Here is a 19,166-nt window from a genome sequence, read left to right on the forward strand (position 1 = left end):
TTTTTTTTATTATACTATTTTTTTATTATATTATTTTTTTATTATACTATTTTTTTATTACATTAATAGGTGCGCAACTAAGTTCCCGCTGTTTGTCAATAGATGCAGCCAGCAGTGTGTGCTAGTCGATTCTAACATAACCTAAACGACAAAAACCAAGCTTAAACATATAGTAAACAAACTGCTCGACACATTAGTGATTTTGTTTTGGTATCATATACTTTTGGTTTTGTGAAAATGTCTCATTTTGTGCCGACTAATCGTCATTTGCGGGAAGTGTTGATTTTGCTCTTTCATTTGAAAAAAACGCCGGCTAAAGCTCATCGAGAGCTACAAAAAGTGGAGATGCTGCTTTAAGTGAAACAACGTGCCGAGATTGGTTCCGTCGCATCAAAGACGGTGATTTTAATGTTGACGGCTGTGCGCGTGAAGGAAGGCCAAAAACCTTCGAAGACGCTAAATTGTAGGCATTGGCCAATGAGAATCCGTGTCAAACGCAAGAAGAGCTTGCTTCAGTATTAGGAGTTACCCGCCAATCCATTTCCAAGTCATTGCATGCTTTGGGAAAGATTCAGAAACAGGGGACTTGGGTTCCTTATGAGTTTAAACCAAGGGATGTTGAACCTCGTTTTCTCGCCTGTGAACAACTGCTCCAGCGGCAAAAAAGGAAGGGTTTTCTTCATCGCATCGTGACGGGTGATGAAAAATGGATTCATTACCACAATCCAAAGAAAAGAAAGTCATCGGGACTGCCCGGTCATGCTTCTACGTCGTCGCTTCGGCCGAATATTCACGCTGCGAAGGTTATGCTATGTACTTGGCGAGGCCAAGTTGGTGTTATTTATTATGAACTGTTAAAACCAAGCGAAACCATGACTGAGGATCGGTATCGACTTCAGTTGATGCGATTGAGCCGAGAAGCGGCCGCAATACGCGGAGAGGCATGAAAAAGTGATTTCACAGCATGACAACGCTCGGCCTCACGTTGGCAAACCCGTTCTAACCTACCTGAAAACACTGAAATGGAAAATCCTCCGCTCCCCACCCGCCATATTCTCCAGATATTGCGCCGTCTGTTTATCACCTGTTCCGATCGATGTCACATGGTCTAGCAGACCAGCAGTTCCATTCATATGAAAACATCAAAAAATGGCTTGATCAGTGGATAGCCTTAAAAGATGAACAGTTTTACCACGGCGGTATACGAGATCTACCAGAAAGTTAGGAAAATGTAGTAGCCATTGATGGGCAATACTTTCAATGATTCACTTGTAACCATTTTTTCAGAATAAAGTTGTATTTATAAGTAAACTATGTATAAAAACTTGTATAAAAAACGAGAACTTAGTTGCGCACCTAATCATCATCTTTTGGCTCTACAGCTCTTTGTGAGCTTTGGCCTGCTGCACGTTGGACCTGCATACGTCTCGAACGCTTGCGACTTTTTTCCAATGCGTTATCCTAAGTTTCTTGATGTCGTCCTCTAGCTCGTCGTTCCATCTTATCCGCCACTCGCCGTGCGGAGCTAATATTTTTTTATTTTCCTATTTTTTTATTGTAGTCAGGTTCAAATTAGAGTGAACACCGCATATTGATAAAGTTTGACTATTTATTTATTTATTTTGTAATTTCAATTATTTTCTGGTTCATATACAAAAAAGCTCATACTACAACAACAATCATATAAAGTAAAGTTTCGAAATTTGTATAAAATTTGTAAAAATTCACCAAATGTTCATCAAAATTGCAAACTTTATTAACTCATCTTTTAAAAAAAATTTCGGGTATGCAGTTTTATAGACCTTTATAGAATTCTTGTATAATAAAGTGCAAGTTTCAAGTAGATCAAAAATCACACTGAAAACACCCATACACTTAAAAAAAACAAAACATAAAAAATCGCACACTTAAACATTTAAAAAAAGTGGGCGTACGCAAAGAAACATTTTTTTAATAATCTTTAAAATCAAACATATCTAAAACGGTTAAATTTTGAAATCATTAAATTGACCTGAAATTACCTAAATAATAATAGCCTTAAGTATCTGGAACGTCTTTCCCGGTAATCCTGTAGGACATACGACATATTTATGGGTATCAATTGAAAGCAGAATGTTAAGAGATTTCAAGAGAATTCAAACAACGATTGTTAAGAAAAACTAAAACTTTGAGATCCTTTAATAAGATCCTGGCGTGATGGCGAAAAACTAAAAACACAGGGTTATGTGTGTGAAAGTTAAAATTTATCGCACTGTTATAATTTTTTTCTGTTTTAATTTCATTTTACTATATATTAAGGTGAAGCCTCATGTAGAAGGTTGGTTGGTTGTCGAAGATCGAAAATCGAATGTCAATTTGGTATTATGAGCGGTGCAACGCTGTCGAAATTTTCGTTGTATACCGAATTTAGAGTCGAATGCAATTTTGCTTTCGATTGTGTAGCGTATTGTGGGAAAACTTGTTAAAATGTAAGTTGATTGCGATTATTTATTGTTTTATAGTAACCAAATAATAAATATATACTAATTTTTATAATTTTATGCAGGTCGAAAGTCGTGAGTACCAAACAGCAATTAGAAAGGCTAGTTGCATTAATGGAAGAGAATCCACAATTCGCAAAAGGAACTTGCACTAAAGTTCAAGCAGCAAAAAAATGGAAGGAATTTACAACGGAGCTGAATTGCTTGAGACCACCAGTTAGAACGGCAGCAAAATGGATTAAGGTTAATAATGGTTATTTTTTTTGTGATGTTTATAGAAATACATTTTTATTTTCCCTCGGCAGGTATGGGCTGAAATACGTAGAGGAACTGAAATACATATTTTTTTCGAATGACGAATAATTGAATAAAGAAAATTTAAAACAAAAACAAAACAGAAACAGTGGCGTAAAGGTCTCTATTTAATACTTTTTAGATTTTTCTATAATATTCTAAGAATTTCATTTCTTATGTTTTCTGCTTCTCCGTTATTTGACTCCACTTAAATATCTTCAGCATCATCGTTGGGGGTCTCTTTAAAATATTTGGAATGGATTTGGCTCGGGTGCACTGCTGCAACTGGTTTTCTGTACTGGACAGTAAACGCCTCTTTAGATAATCTAAAGTTCTTTAAAAATCTGTAAGGAAATTCTGTAATATTAAGTACGCCAACACATTTTGAAAATTCTAAACTTACTCAGTGGAAGCCATTTCTAGGGGGTTGGATGCGCCCCTAACTGTTAAACTTTAAACTCAATTATTTCGAAACGACTTTTTTAAAAACTGCTCGTGTTGTAACTCAAAAAGTTATCGACCGATTAGTTTGAAGTTTGGTGAGACCTTTCTGTACATTACTATCGAAAGGATAAATCTAAAATTTCAGATATTTCGCGTTGATAAATTTCTTTTTGGGGGTTAAAAATGTCAATAAAATAGCCCTAAGTTCTGATTTTTTTTCTAAGGCTTATTTTATAATTAATTTTATACTTGTTTTTTAATTTTATAGGTTCATCCTTTCCGTTAATATGTTATCAGAAAAAAACCAATTTCATTTTTTGTTTCAGATCGATAGATAAAGAGTAATAAATAGAGCAGTTTGGGAGCTCGCGCCGTAGGCAGCCGACAAGAAAATATCCTGAGCCGCCATTTTGGAAAAAAAAATTAAAAAAAAATTTTTTTTGTTCTCCCGAAAGGTCAAATAAAGTTGTGTTAAAGCTTCAAAATAATATAATTATTTTATCACCTTTAAAAATATGTTTAAAAAATGACCGATTTTGAGGCTTCTACATGAGGCTCCCCCCTTAATTTACTGAGCATCAAAGTGAAGAAAATTTACATTAAATTACATAACATTGCAATATATTTTAGTGCATTATAAATTACGAGATTGCATTAAATTAGTTCATACTTCATTTAATTAAATTTTTTGTTTTATATTATCATATTTTAATTCATTATTTTTTATTTATTATTTTAATTTATTTTATTTTATTTAGTTTGATTTAATTTCATCTGATTTCATTTCATTTCATTTTCTTTATTTTATTTATTCTTTTAATTACAGTAGAAGCCCGATAAGTGCAATACCGATAACTGCAATTTCGCGGAAAGTACAATTCGATTTTGAGTCCATAGAAAACTCGAAAAGAGCAATAAAAAATTGCAATTTTCGGGCGCAAAAGAATTATTGTTCGAAGAAATTTTTTACTTAATACGGCAATGTATTTGCGTTCATCACGCGCGAAGACACAGCTTTATAGCTATGCACAGTTATGGTTCTCGGAATTATTGCGACCAAAAACACTGTTCTCACGCTTTGTGATTTTTGATTTTTACAAATAACTGTAAAATTGTAGCGCTGATATCATAAATTATGGCATCGAATCGTTTGTGACATTCAACACACGTTAGTTTCAAGCTGGTTCTTGAGAGTAAAACAATCGTTCGGAGTTTGAATCATTTTTTTTTTGCTTTCATCAAATAAAATCATGGGAAAAGTGAAAAAGAATCTACATTTTCTTACATTGAAAGAAAGAGATGAGATTCTCCAAAAAATTGAAAAAGGCGTTAAACAACGAGATCTTGCATTCGAATACAAAGTTGATTGCGCAACGATTTGCCGAATAAAAAAACAATCCCGTTCATTAAAAGAAAATGCATACAATTCATTTTCACTTGGAAATAAACGGAAAACTTTGCGGTTTGGCAATCATCCAGAGCTCGAGAAGCGTTTGCACCAGTTTTTCATGAATCAGCGGCGACGAAATGCTCCTGTTTCTAGCTTGATATTGAAAAGCAAAGCATTAAAAATATTTGATGAAATAAAAAAGGATGGAGAACAATTCAATGCAAGTGATGGATGGTTTTCGCGATTCAAGAAACGCTTCGGACTTCGCTATTTGACTGTGACTGGTGAATCATTATCTTGGGATCCAGAAGCCATTGAGCCATTTAAGGAAAAATTGACGGCGAAAATCGCTGAAAAAGGATATGTAACATCACAAATATATAATGCTGATGAAACGGGGCTCTTTTGGAAACTTTTGCCAAATAAAACCTACGTTTCGAAAAATGAAAAGAGTGCTCAGGCAACAAAGTTTCAAAAGATCGAATCAGTGTTCTTTTGTGTGCAAATGGTGATGGCAGCCACAAAATAAAACCATTAACGATCGGCAAATCTATGAATCCGCGTTGTTTTAAAAATTTTCGTCTACCGGTGAATTATGCTAGCAATAACACTGCTTGGATGATGCGGGATATTTTCAAAAAGTGGTTCTTTGATAATTTTGTCGAAGAAGTGAAAAAATTCGCCAAAGAAAATGATGTTCCACCCAAAGCATTACTCTTGCTGGATCAAGCCCCATCTCATCCGCCCGAAGAAGAATTAGTTTGTGGTGAGATCGAAGTGATGTATTTTCCGGCCAATTGCAATTGCGATTTTACAGCCAATGGATCAAGGTGTTATTAACTTGACAAAAATTCAATACAAAACATTGCTAATGGAAACCATAATTAGTGAAAAAGATTCTTTATTACATGAACTATTGAAGAAAATTGATTTGAAAACCGCTGTGATCATGTTGAGCCAAGCATGGGGGAAATCGCTCCCTGAAACGATCGCTAAATGCTAGAAAAGCGTATTGGGTACAAGCCCAACAGTTGACGCGATTCATATGTCCTTCCGCATTGATCTCTTTGTATTAATTTCAATAAATATGTGTTCATTTTTCCTGAATATCGACCTTTTGAGCTCATTAATTGCATTGAATAGAGTTCAAATATTTTTCCCTAGGTATTCCTCGATCCACAGGAGAAATTCGCAAAAGTGCAATTTTTCGCTAAGTGCAATCATTGCTGAAATTTCCCAATTGTACTTATCGGGCTTCTACTGTATTTTAATTTAATTTTATTATACTATATTTTATTCTTATTATTTTATTTTACTTTCCTCTTTTACTTTTTTACATCTCTCGTGTTTCGGTTCAATGCATTTCTTATTTTTTGTTTCTATTTTGTAGTCCGTTATCAATTCCACTTCGTTTAATCTTTTAAATGTTGTTTTCGTACGTAATAATTCTCTCCTCTTATTACATAGTAAAAGTAGTAAAAGCGCAACATGCACTAGCAAAAATAGTCATAACAATCACAGCAACTGTCACATTTGCAGCAGCAAAGGCAAAACCAGAAAAAAAAAATTAAATAAAAGCACAATTGACAAAGTGTATCGCAGGCAACTGTAATTTCTAACTTGTGCAGTTGCAATGTAAAGGAACAACAAAACCATCCACATTAACAACAACAGCAACAGTAGCAATACATACATAAAGTGATTTGAAAAGTGAAAATTTGTACATACGTACATATGTACGTAAGACAACAACACAATGCACCCAAGTGGCCTTTTTACACTATTTCTCCTCCATTATTTCTTGTTTTACGAGTTCACTGTTATTGTTTTTTATTAGGCACGACTACGCATACGCTTGAAAGTGCGACAAATAACTGTAAACACCCATTAGGAAATTAAATTGAAATGGCTTTATTCCAATTTAAAGCGGAAAAGTAATTTTGTATGCTTAGTTATTGTTAAAAATAAAGCAAGTCCCTGACATTGAACTATAAACATTAACTTGAGCTTAATGAAGTACGGCATTATTTTCAATTTTAGTACAAAACTCGTTGACATAACTGTGACTTTTTTGAGGGCTTTTATACATTTATACATACATATGTTTGAATATACATACATATGTATGGAGTTACCGAGATTAGTATATGTATGTATGTATGTACATCCCTTGGGATTTTAATAAATTCAATTGAAAGCCACCTTCTTTGTACGTGATATTTTCGATATTTATGTATATACTGTTACAACAACTCCTAGTGGATATTCGGGACAATACATTAAGGGGAAATGGACCATACGAATTTAGTGAATGTTTGACGTATTGTTTATGTGAGTTAAATGTGATCGTGCAGAAATAAGTGCACGTACTTTTTCCAAGCCAACTTCTGCCTATCCGTTTCAAAAAATCACTCAGAGCAGCAAATTCAATTATAGGCACTCAATAAATAAATAAATAGAACGCACTCGTGCATGCAACCGTAACCAGTTTTTGGTTGACAAAATGTAATAAAAAGAGAACGCGGCTCATCCGCGACATCACAGCAACACTGCTGTAGCAGCATTCATGTTGCTTGCTGACAGCTGGCAACAACACTTGTGCATACAAACACAAGAAAATACAAAGTAAAACAGCCGTAGCAACAGCAAAAAAAAAAACACTGTTAAATGTGAATGAATCATGCTGACAAAAATTCCGAGGCGTATTATCAGACCTAAAACAAAATAGAAAATATGCATACAAAGCGAGTAGGTAAGAGCATAAAAAGTCAAGAAACACTCATTACATACATACATACATACAGTTAACGAGTTGAGCAACAGCAGCATGTGACTGTGTTTGCGTAGCCAGCATTTACATGTGGATATGAATTTTTATTCAGCTTTGTATGTTGATATATAACTACGTACACACATACATATAAACGTTTAGTATGTATATACATACAAGTGGGTATCCAATGCATATAAAGTAGTAAATTTTTAAGCATGTACTTACAATCCAAATGTTTCTTCTTGGGCCCGATGCACTCCTCTGTGGTGGCCTTGCACACCGACTTAGCCAGGCCTTGACCGGCCAAGCTATGCCGCGCCGCCAATAGCCGATCGTTGATGGTCTGCCCAGCCATAGTCATGATGCTGCCGGTTTTTAATTTGCTGTGCGCTTTGGTGGTGCTGTCTTAGCCGAAGTTGGGGAACTGAAATTGGAGTTTGCGTCTTTGAGGTTGGAGCTGTAAAACGTTCTCGTATTGGTGCTCACTGATCGATAGCTATTATTACAGTATGTCTAAAATTCCGTTTTCTCAATAGCAGTTCTCTCCCTTTTCTTCAATTTGCCTTTTGGTTTACTTTTATGCTATTCTGGTGAAGATGGGAAGTGAATTTAATTAAATGTGGTTTGATTTATTTTGCGATTGACTTGATTGACTGATTGAGTAAATGTTTGTTGGCAATTATTGTTGTTATTCGTGGGGTTATTTCGTATTGAGATCACACAACCCGTATTTTGATTTAAATTTTTTAGTTAAATAACTATACTGAGCAGAGTGAAAAGTGATATTCTTAGCGAAATTTTGTGGTTTTTATGTTGCTTATTTTTAGCTTATTCATAAATTTATAATTTTTTTTAATGTTGAAGGCTTTTCAGATTTAGAAATTTATAACGAGACAAAAAAACATGCACCCACTGTAATAGAGCAGATTAACTTTTCCTTAACCTCTTTTCCTTTTTCCAACTGCCTGAGAAAATATATGTAAATGTGTCAGTATCAAAACTACGGCAAGGTCAGAGCAAAATTCCGTTATTTTATTGTACTATTTTTTACGGTGGTAAACAAAGCCAGGTGATCTTAATTTGCATGACCTTAATTAATTTCGTGTCACTTCTCTCCAATTTAACCTTAAATACAAATTTCAAAGGGCACTTCAACTAAACATTACATAGATGCACCTTTGTACACTTGTGTTCATAATGATAGCACTGCCAGCTGCGGAACGCGCTAACGTAATACTCTGCTCAAACCTTAAAAGAAATTTCCTTTCAAATTTTGTTTTTGGCTTAAGGTAACGATATAGTAAATGAGTGCGAATTTGAATTCGGTTTTGACTTATTCATATTAAAGCAGTGCTGCCATTGATTAACCAGCGAGCGGAAATATTTGTGCACAAAAACTATTTATATCTTAAAGCATATGGTTTTTGGTAAATTAACGGTTCTCGAGTGATTGAAATGAGCCTTGATCGAAAAATTGCGGAAGGAAAACAAAACCTGCTATGAAACACAAAAAATAATTGGCTGTTCAGCGAAAATGTTGTCTAAGACTTTAAAATGCAAGAATCGCTCTGAAACTCGGCGTCCAAAAGGATTTTCAAAATAGTTCATTTAGTGATACGACAGCCGATATTAGTGCTCAGTAGATTTCGGAAAATATAAAACTTAACGTGAGCGTAGTAACAGTGCGCGTAAATCTGAAAGCCCACAATACATGAAAGGAACCACAAGAATAGGCTATCGAAATGGTAAAATATTTTATGGATGGTCGACAGTAAAGGAGTCTTTTTGAGCTCGAAAATTCAGCGTCAGAAGAAAATGCCGCAAAATGCTTGTAATCTACTAAATACAACATCAAGACCGTTAAGCATGGAAGGCCTAAAATAATGATACAGGGCCAATATATGAAAGGTAATCAAATTAAAGGTACTTTTTCCAATAGTGTTGTTTTGACAGCTCACGCGTTACTACTGTCAAACTAAAAACACAACTTTTTGCAGTATTCATTGACAAAGCCTTACGCCTCAAAAACGTTTGCATATCGTACAACTGTATTACGAATATCGACGATCTGTCAAAAGCGTTCATCGCGCGCTCAGGCCAACTTATGGTGTTCAGTGATGAGGCCCATTTTTGGCTTAATGGCTACGTTAATAAGCAAATTTGCCGTATTTGTGCTGAAGAGCAGCCCGAAGCCATTCGAGAACAGGCATTACATCCATTGAAAATAACAAAGAACCGTTGGGTGCGGGCTATGGGCTGGAGGAAACATTGGCCCATATTTTTTCAAAGATGAGGCTCCAATGTAACAGTGAATTGGCGCGAATGTAACAGTGAATTGCGAACACTATTGCGCCATGATAAACGACTTATTAATGCCGGAAATTGAGTCCGTGATCTCCACAACATTTGGTGCCAACAAGACGGCGCTACTTGCCATATAGCCCGTGTAACAATGGACTTACTGCGTCGGTGTTTCGGTGAGCAATTTATCTCTCGTGGGGGGCAAGTGGATTGGCCACCAAAATGGTGTTGGACTTTTATTTGTGGAGACATGTAAAGTCTAAATGCTTTGCGGATAAGCCAGCTTCGATTAAGGTATTGAAAGCCAATATTACTAAAAGGATTCAAAATTGGTGTTAACGGATGGCCTAATTACGGCGCAGGTATTATTTTTAAAAATAAATGTCATGAATGGTTCTACACAAAAATAATAATATTGCCCAATCAATTTGAATTTTCGTTGTTTTATTTCAATTTAAAATCCAATACCTCTAAATTGATCAGCCTTCAGAAATTATCAGTAAAAGTCGTTTGAAATCATAGAAGACGTTATCCTGCCATATGCAGAAGGGGAAATGTTGCTGAAATGGGTCTTCCAACAGTATAACGACGCAAAACATACGAAAGATGCAAGTATTTTAGTGAACTCGATGCAGTGTGTATGTGCCACAGCCATTCGGAATAAGCTCTATATGACCAAAATGCTTTACCTTTGTTTTTTGAGTTCATGTTGAATTTCACATCATTTTCGGTTTGACTATTAGTTTTGTGAACCTGAATTTTCTTCGTTTTATTGGAAGAAGTTGCAAAGAAAAATAAAACTGCATTCATCAAGCAATTAAAAAGTGATGACCTTTTCAAATGTAATTCGTGTCTCCTACTTTAGCTGTCGCTTACTATTAATATGAACACAACTGTATATCGGCCCGAGCATTTAAACAAGCAGCATGAAAAGGCGGCGTCTACTGTAGCCGAATGCGTTGGTGCGTGACTACCATTCGAGAGCACGTAGGTGCGAATCTCCGTGCATGAAACAGCTCCTCTTAAAAAACAATTTGCTGTTCGGAGTGGGCTTAAAACAGTAGGCGCCTGCATTTGTGGGAAAACATCAAGACACGCGCCACAAATGGGAGGAGGAGCTCGGCCAAACACCCACCAGCAGTGGTGTACCCGCCAATTATTTATTTTATTTTAATGTGTTGAGAAAACTACGCTAGATCTGAATTTAGCAAGAATAGTTTTACAAATTAAATAACATTAACAACGTTCTACTTTTTTTTGTAATATAGGACTTTATAGAAAAAACTAATATTCGAATTAATTATGGTATACAAATTCATTAAAAAAAGGAGACCTTAGGGGAGTATACCGAAACGAATGATGTAGATTGAATGGTACATATGCGCAAACATATATACATACATACATACATATATACATGAGTATAAATACACAGTGTCGGTCAACCTAAAAGCACGTAATCCACTTTATATGAATTTAGTTGGATAAAAGTTGCAAAGATTTTCTAAATAATTTTTCAGCTACTCTTAGTGTGAAAAATATCCAATTCACTTAATCGTACTAAATGTCTATGTATTCCATGGAGCTCATACTTTAATTGTGTCCTACACTGTACGTATACATAAGCACACATACATGTAGGCACATATTTTATTATTTAGAGTTCATGCATACATACATACATATGATATGTACACAAGTGTGTATTTTATTATTTACAGTAATTTCAAAGTCAAAGGTATACATTTTTGCCAGAAAGCACAGTTATGTGTAAAAGTTATCTTTAAACTCATTGAGTTGATTTTTTGGTATCAAAAATTCTAACTAACCACCCTAGAAAGTAGAATGTAACCCGATTCAGGCTACTATTTCTGCCTTAAAGCAATCAGGCTATTCAGAATAACTTTTTTATTTTTTTAGGCGGTATTTATATTAATATTATTGTTTATTTGTTTTATGTTAGTTTCATAATTTTTTAATTTTTAAATATTTTATAAAACACTCTTTTATAATTTCCTTTTGTGCGCCGTTTTTTTATACATTTTTATACAATTTATAATTATTGCGAAAGGTAGTTGAGAGAAGTTATCACTTATTGCACACCTTTTTTCATTCTACCATCTCTACACTTTTTTATTTTTGCCGTTTTTTTTTCTTTCTTCGTGTTTTATTTTTTATGTAGGTAGTATTTTTCAATGCACTGTGAGTTTTAGAATTTATCACATCACTCATAAATTTTAATTTTTAATCTTTTTAGCTTTTTTTTTAATTCGATAATAAGCAATAGTTAATTTTCGCGCATTTCGGTTCTGGTGCATAATATTTTGAAGGCAGCGAGTGACGTATGAGAGGGGCGTTTGTACTTGTGCATGAAGAGCTGTTGGTGTTTTGTTTTCATTGTTTTTGTGTTTGGTGGAAAATGTGTCAATAAAAAGGGGCGTTTGTGAGCCGGTTCTGGCACACATCACATTTCCACACACACGTATGCATATAATTGCTTCTATTTTGAAGCTAATGAAACAGATCTTCTTCGAGAAACAAAGTCTACCACAGCTCAAGTTCTATCCGTATGCAGCAGTAAGTTCAACTCCTATGAAGCTCAGTCTCTCTCCAGCAAGCGGAAACTCTACCACACAACACCTCAAATCTCTTCACAGACCCTTGACAAAAGTTTAAGGCAATTCTTGGACTTGGCATTAGAATAAACGATTAGCCTGGGCGATCGGTCCTACACCGCTCAGTGTATAACAACAACACTTGGTCAGTGCTGGAGAATATTCAACCAGCTTCACTAAATATTCTTTGTTAGTTGATATTCAAGTTTATCATACTTTTGGGCGCTACTTTTTTTTTAATAAACTTAATGTCTTAGTTGAATTCTTATATTCCCCAAGGCCAATTGCTTTGCGTTAATTTTTTGTAGCATTCGCAGATTAACCACGTTCAGGCAAGTATTCTGAAGTATAAAAATGGAATGGAAAAGTCTAAAAATTTAAACAGACGTGCACTAAAACCAAACTGAAAAGGTAAAAATATTGAAAACGACGACCACATTGTACTATTTACCACGTATTTGCTTAGCTGACTTCTTCTTTGAAGAGTAAGAGAAAATAGAAGATATTATATTCTTTGCTATTGTAGATAAAAAAGGTTTGTACATTCATGTATATGATACATACATATGGTACACACACATACCAACATATGAATGTTGTATACAATTTGTAAAATGCTATCGAACGGAACGCTCATACCGATAATTAAATAAAATACAGATTTCGAAAAAGTTTTCCTATGATTTGAGAAAATACCTTATATGCTTAAATCTTTCGACAAACGTATAACAATTAAGCTTTATGAGAAGATGCGAAAAATCAGCTACAAGTTCCAAGCCCAATAAGTTGCTATTTTTTCTAACACGTTAATAAATGTACATACATATATGGCTCAAAACATCAAAGTATTTTTAAACTGAAGAATTAAATACAGAAAATTTAGGTGACTAGTATGGAGTTAATTTTTACATTAATTAAAGAATTTCATTTTTTTTTTCTATTTTTAATTAAAGCATATTAAATTATTCAGTTCCAAATTTACAGCTGTAATAAGAACGCGGCACATTTACGTGACCTCTTTAAATGTTCAACTATGCAGAACGGCCAAAATTGAAATTAAAAAGCATTTAAAATTACCAGGAAATTAACTCGTAATCTTTACTAACAACATTTGAAATCTATGCCAACCCACTATGAAATCGATTTATGTTAACAGCTACTCGACGCCTGCCTGACTGACGCCCGAACCAAAGGCGGCCAACACCACCACTACTTGGTCTAAGCGGCAGTCAACGAGCATAAGGATAGTATGAATTGTATATTATCCTTGAAAAGAACGAAAACGGCAAAATGTTGCTTTTGCTCGAAATTCGCATAACCAAACCACATATTTAGCAGCAGATGCGTAGCTACGATATTACAACCGCCCCAAAAGCTACAAGCGTTCGAGTAGGTTCTTCCCTCTAGCAATTGTTCAAGTAAACTCCCCCACAACACCCCCTTTTTGTTGGAAAACACTTTCACAGTGACAATACTACACGGCGCGTGAGTAACTGGCGCAGTTCAAAGCGCTGCGTTGACGTTGCTGAAAGCGTCGATGCTGACGTTGATAGTGGCAGTGGCGCCACAAAAATCAATGCCTGCCAGCTGCACCTGTGCTGAGTTCACAAGAGCCAAGAGATGGCATGGAATACAGTATATTTGGAGTGTATTTTTTTTTTTTTTTTTTTTTTTTTTGCTTAAGCTCCAAGTCCAGCCAAATGTCCACTACAATCGAATTTGCCAACGAGACAAAATACCAATTATCGAGTTCAATGTGGTTGAGCATAATAACCGACATAGTTGTTGAAGTATTTCCAGTCTCTATTTGACTACAATGTTTGAATAGTTACAGCCACGTACTAAACGCACTTGCCTCATCGTCCATCTTCATACGACACCAGCTAGCTTCGGACAGACAAAAACTTTAGTGCCACCAAAGCAAACCGAAATTAATCTTATTCTTAAATTTGTATTTGCACATAAATTTTCTTGTCACAAAATTCTTTTTAATGCTTTTTTTCAAAGACGTTTCTACATTCTTTCTTTACTGCTTGTTAATCCACTTTTGCACTCACTTTTTATCTTTACCAACCAACTGGTTTCGGCTTTTGCACAGCGGCACAATTGGTTTTTTCTTTTCGCCAAAAAGCTCTTCACACAAAATTCACGTAATTTTTTCGTTTAGAATTACTTGTTTGCCTGCAAAAGCAATTGCAATCAAAATTTATTCTTCAGAATTCTTCTGCATGCGATACAATTTTCCTCTTTCGATTTTCCCAATTTGTGTTTCGCCTTCTCTCCGCACTTTTCTTTTGGCGTGTATGCTGTGTATGTGTGATTCGTGTCAATCGTTTGGGAGAAAAAAACTTTCTGGCCGTCGATTTTGGTGCCTCTGCTTTGGCCGCTGCTGCCACTTCTAATTGGATTTCTGTTTTGCACGACATTTGCGCTAGACGGTACTGCCACATGATATTTCTGGCTTTTTAGAGGTGCCGGATCAGTGCGTTTTACTAAAAGAGCAATTGTGTTCATAAGCAACAAACATTCCATTTCTTTACTTCATTTAAGTAACTACACCGCAACTTCAAATTTTAAGTTATACAAATAATACAATCAAGGAGTTGGCCACATAAATAAGAATGTTTGATTATTCCTTTTATATTTTTTGTCACATTTGTAAGCATTTTTTAAAATAAAGTTATGTTAAATTAATTTTCTAACCGTTGAAGTAAAAACTACCCAGTATAGAATTTATAAAAACCACAGATGAAATTTGAAAGTTCCCTCTATGCTTATTAGAAGCATGCTTACATTGAGAAACTGAATTGAAGTTAAAGAATTATCAAAAGCAAAACACAATTTTCGAATTTTAAACTTCAATAATCCCCAAAAACATGTCAACATCAAATCATGACGCTGTTGTTGTTGTAGCAGTTTTTACTAAGGTATTGAAAATTATTTACTTTTATTAACAATGATACATATATTTTTTTTACTTGACATCTTTGTTTTATTTCGCCGAAGAAATTGGAAATATTTCAAGCCACGGAAAAGTGTTTCTATGCCGGCGCGACCGAACCGACCATGATCAACATTTTCGACTATTGGCCTATTTATTTAATAGTTTTGTTTTATGCACTACGTGAAATAAATCTAACTGCACCTGTTCCGTCGAGAATAGTTTTGCACCCTATTATTTCCGACTAGGTAGCCTTAGGTCACATTAAGAAATATTGCAGGGTATATCTTCCATAAGCTACACTTTCAGACTTCCCACATAAAGAAGAAAGATATATGTGAGGACGAGGAATTTTGATAAGTAAATCGCCCCACCTAAGGTAGTTTATCAAAACTCACTACAGCAATGAAGAGGGTATTCCACAAATAACAACTACAAACAATAAATAACTAGTTTTAATTGATTTGAAGAACACTGAAATACAAGTTTTATTAGTTCAATCATACAAAATATTTTAAATGATTTGTTAATTAGAACTGAATAAATGCCTTGTATGCATGACACTTTTCACAGGGACTGCACTCACTTGCTTTTTAAACGTTAGGAGATATTACACTGTTTGAATAAATTATAGATCGCTAAATTTCATACACCGAACAGGTTCTATTAATTTCAATTTAATTGTTAAATTTTCCTTCGCTTTGTTGAGTTATAAGTTGAAGATCCGCTAGCAGAGAATTGTAATGTCTTGCATGTCATCAAGGGGTACAGAATACAGAAATTGGCACCTTCCGAAAACCGCTACTTCATTATTGATGTTCTGGAAAATTTGTAATTTAAAAATTTTAAATCTTAAAAGCACAAGTAATTTCTCTTACTGTTTTTGCATATTGACGACACGACGAGTTAGAAAGGCACATCCTGTATTATATCATTCTTCATGCTAGCTCTGTAAATAGCTCTTAACATAGCTATAACAAAACTTTACAAATATATATACCTTTTGTTAATGCCTGCCACTAAAATTTCAATCAAAATTCGGCACCGTAGTAACCCTGTCAAGCAGCTGTTTACCTGTTCGAAACGATAAGAATTACTCCGAAGATGATCTGTCAAAATGAGTGCACGAATTCGTCGGGCGATTTGTGAAAAAGTAAGTAAATTAAACTTAAATTATTTTGTTTTACTGAAAGTGACATCACAATTTAATGCATACAATTTCTTAATAATTACTCTGCCTTGCAGATTTCACAGGCGACACAATTGAGTCACAATTTCTACCATGAGTTGGAGGTGCCTATAAAACGGCAAACAAACTCAGCACTTCCGATACTACACTGGACACCCTTCCCAGACAATGTCGCCAAAGAGCTGCTTCAACTAATACCACGCCTAGAATTCGATAAATCTATTATCGAAAAAGTGAAACTGCTGCCAGCCACTGGTAGAATTCCCGCACGTCTAGAATTTCAATTGCAAACACAATCGTTTGCAGAGTCACTGTTACAGCAGAATGCCGACCTGGCGCCACAACTGGATGCGCATATGGTATTCGATTTTAGTTCACCCAACATCGCCAAGCCGTTTCATGTCGGCCATCTGCGTTCCACTATCATTGGCAATACACTTGCTAATTTGCACCAGCATTTAGGTTATCGTGTAACCCGTATAAACTATCTTGGTGATTGGGGTACGCAATTTGGCATGTTGCATGTGGGTGTTCAAATGCTTGGCATCACCGATGAACAGATGCGTGCCAAGCCCATTGAAACTCTCTACAGAGCTTATGTCGCTGCCAACACAGCTGCGAAAACGGATGCCAGTGTTGTTGAAAAGGCGCGGGAGTGCTTTACACAGCTCGAGGCAGGCACTGATGCCGAGATGGCGCGACAATGGCAACATTATCGTAATTACACCGTGGCCGAGTTGGAGCAGGTATATGCGCGATTAGGGGTGTGCTACGACCAATACGATTGGGAATCCCAGTACTCACAACGGCAAATCGGCGATGTGCTGGATAATTTGCAGCAACGTGGGCTTTTACTAGACGAAAGTGATGGACGCAAGGTGGTAAATGTGGACGGGAGACGTGTGCCGGTTGTGAAAAGTGATGGCTCAAGTTTGTATTTGACGCGTGATATTGCAGCTGTGTTGGATCGCTTTAGGCGGTATAACTTCGAGCGCATGTACTATGTAGTGGAAAATGGTCAGGCAGATCATTTTAATGCGCTCTTTAAGACGACAGCAGCGCTGACAGCGGATATACCATTGGAGCGGATGGTACATGTTAAATTCGGGCGCATACATGGCATGAGTACGCGTAGCGGTAAAGTAGTTTTCTTGCGCGATGTACTCGACGAGGCGCGGAATGTAATGCTGGAAAAGCAGCTGAGCACTACAAGTAAGTTGGTAAAATATTCAATTCATGATGTAAGTCAGTTGTTTTTACCATTAACTAAAATCCACTTTACTTGCGTCTATTGGCAGCCACTAAAGTCGAACTATCAAGCACATCCAATGATTACAAAACCGTTGCCGATGTCTTGGGTGTATCAGCGGTTATTATAAATGATCTGAAGCAACGTCGCCAACGTGACTATGACTTCGATTGGCAGAAGGCGCTGCAAGTGAATGGTGACACAGGTATCAAACTGCAGTACACACACTGCCGCCTGCACAGTTTGCTAACAAATATGGTGCACATTGATGTTAGTAACAGTAAAGTGGACGTAGCGCAGTTGGCAGAATCGGAAGCGCAAGATTTACTTCATGAAATAGCACGCTTCGAGCAGATGGTGTGGCTATCCAAGCAGCAACTAGAGGCGTGTGTCTTGGTGAATCACCTATTCGCATTATGGTAAGAAATTTAGGCTAAGTTTGAAGAAAATATGGATTTTACAACCATTAATTCATTTCAGCAACTCTACCAGTCGCGCTCTGAAATGTTTGAATGTTAAGAATGAAGCGTGCCTCGCCAGACAACAAAATCGCTTGCTCCTTTTCACTGCCGCCAAGAGAAATTTAAACACAGGCATGCGTATACTCGGCCTACGACCGCTGGACCAAATGTAGTCGATTACTACTAAGTTGTAAAACTATAATTTATTTTTTGCTCGTATCTATGTAAATATATATTTCCGTGTTTGCGCTACAAAATTTGTACAACAAAAGTGACTGGCAAATACAAACTCGATTTAGAATAACAATACGAATAACATTAGATTTTATGCTTATAAAGTTGTTGTTTTTTTTAATACAGAAAATTGAAAAACTTTAACGCTTCTTCCATGTGTACTTGCGACGTGCACCTTCTTGTCCAAACTTCTTGCGTTCGCGACGACGATAGTCACGTTGCAGCAGACCGGCTGTACGTTTTAATGCAAGAAAAAAAAAAAGAAAATGTAAATTAGTATAAGTCTAGAAAATACTGGAATAAATTATTTGTATATACCTAAGCGCATCGATTCGATCATTTCCTGATCAACGAAACTACGCAAACTCATCGCTATACCCCAGCGAATGGCGCCTGCTTGTCCAGATGAACCACCGCCCTCCACGTTAGCCTCGATATCGACTTTGCCCAGCATTTCGGTGAAAATGAGGGGGAATAACACCTAAAAAAAGAGATAAATGGACTCAGTTGAATGCGTAGTTGATATTAAAACGAAAGCAAATTAAAAAAAATAAGTAATAAGTTTAAATCCAAAAAGAAAATCGAAATAATTAAAAAAAAAAATTTAATATTTTTAAGTCTATTTTTATTTTTATGTCCAAAAAAAATTTATATTTTTAAGTTTTTTTTATTTTTATGCCCGGGTTCGAAATCCGCTACGGACATGAAAACACCAAATGATGGAGAATGTTTTTTTCTAATGGCGGTCGCCCCGCGGCAGACAATGGTAAACTACCGGGTAAATTTCGGCCATAA

At 35.7% G+C, this 19,166-nt stretch overlaps 3 protein-coding genes across 19 annotated transcripts in view; 1 reads left to right on the forward strand and 2 right to left on the reverse strand.

Annotated features, from left to right (window-relative positions):
* The window catches only part of LOC129235951 (phosphatidylinositol-binding clathrin assembly protein LAP), a 102,636-nt gene extending 87,945 nt beyond the window's left edge, over positions 1-14,691 (reverse strand). For 5 of the 16 annotated variants that reach the window (XM_054870692.1, XM_054870932.1, XM_054870614.1 and 2 more), the window contains exons 1-2: positions 14,355-14,689; positions 7,607-7,968 (exon numbers count right to left, since the gene is read on the reverse strand). In XM_054870692.1, the coding sequence (XP_054726667.1) occupies positions 7,607-7,742 (136 nt within the window). In that variant the 5' untranslated portion in view covers positions 7,743-7,968; positions 14,355-14,689. Of the gene's footprint in view, positions 1-7,606; positions 7,969-11,785; positions 11,803-14,354 lie in introns of those variants that run through there. The other 11 variants (XM_054870924.1, XM_054870538.1, XM_054870993.1 and 8 more) reach the window with 8 other exon arrangements.
* Positions 14,692-16,305: 1,614 nt separating this feature from the next.
* On the forward strand, positions 16,306-18,444 carry LOC129244355 (probable arginine--tRNA ligase, mitochondrial). Its single transcript, XM_054881978.1, has 4 exons — positions 16,306-16,391; positions 16,484-17,639; positions 17,726-18,095; positions 18,157-18,444. The coding sequence occupies exons 1-4, from the start codon at positions 16,356-16,358 to the stop codon at positions 18,308-18,310; spliced, it is 1,716 nt and encodes a 571-aa protein (XP_054737953.1). The 5' UTR covers positions 16,306-16,355; the 3' UTR covers positions 18,311-18,444.
* Positions 18,340-19,166, reverse strand: part of LOC129244341 (28S ribosomal protein S9, mitochondrial) — a 54,756-nt gene continuing 53,929 nt past the window's right edge. For both annotated transcript variants that reach the window (XM_054881969.1, XM_054881963.1), the window contains exons 7-8: positions 18,690-18,852; positions 18,340-18,603 (exon numbers count right to left, since the gene is read on the reverse strand). In XM_054881969.1, coding sequence (XP_054737944.1) covers positions 18,512-18,603; positions 18,690-18,852 — 255 coding nt within the window. In that variant the 3' untranslated portion in view covers positions 18,340-18,511. The remainder of the gene's footprint in view (positions 18,604-18,689; positions 18,853-19,166) is intronic.

The sequence above is a fragment of the Anastrepha obliqua genome, chromosome 1, assembly GCF_027943255.1.
Source record: "Anastrepha obliqua isolate idAnaObli1 chromosome 1, idAnaObli1_1.0, whole genome shotgun sequence".
Lineage (NCBI taxonomy): Eukaryota > Metazoa > Arthropoda > Insecta > Diptera > Tephritidae > Anastrepha > Anastrepha obliqua.

What these genes read in the sequence shown, in the direction of transcription:
- LOC129244355 (XM_054881978.1), top strand. Translation starts at nt 16,356, where the DNA reads ATGAGTGCACGAATTCGTCGGGCGATTTGTGAAAAA. An exon ending in AAAGCAGCTGAGCACTACAA is followed by an intron (nt 17,640 to 17,725) that starts GTAAGTTGGTAA and finishes GTCTATTGGCAG; the next exon opens with CCACTAAAGTCGAACTATCA. An exon ending in AATCACCTATTCGCATTATG is followed by an intron (nt 18,096 to 18,156) that starts GTAAGAAATTTA and finishes AATTCATTTCAG; the next exon opens with CAACTCTACCAGTCGCGCTC.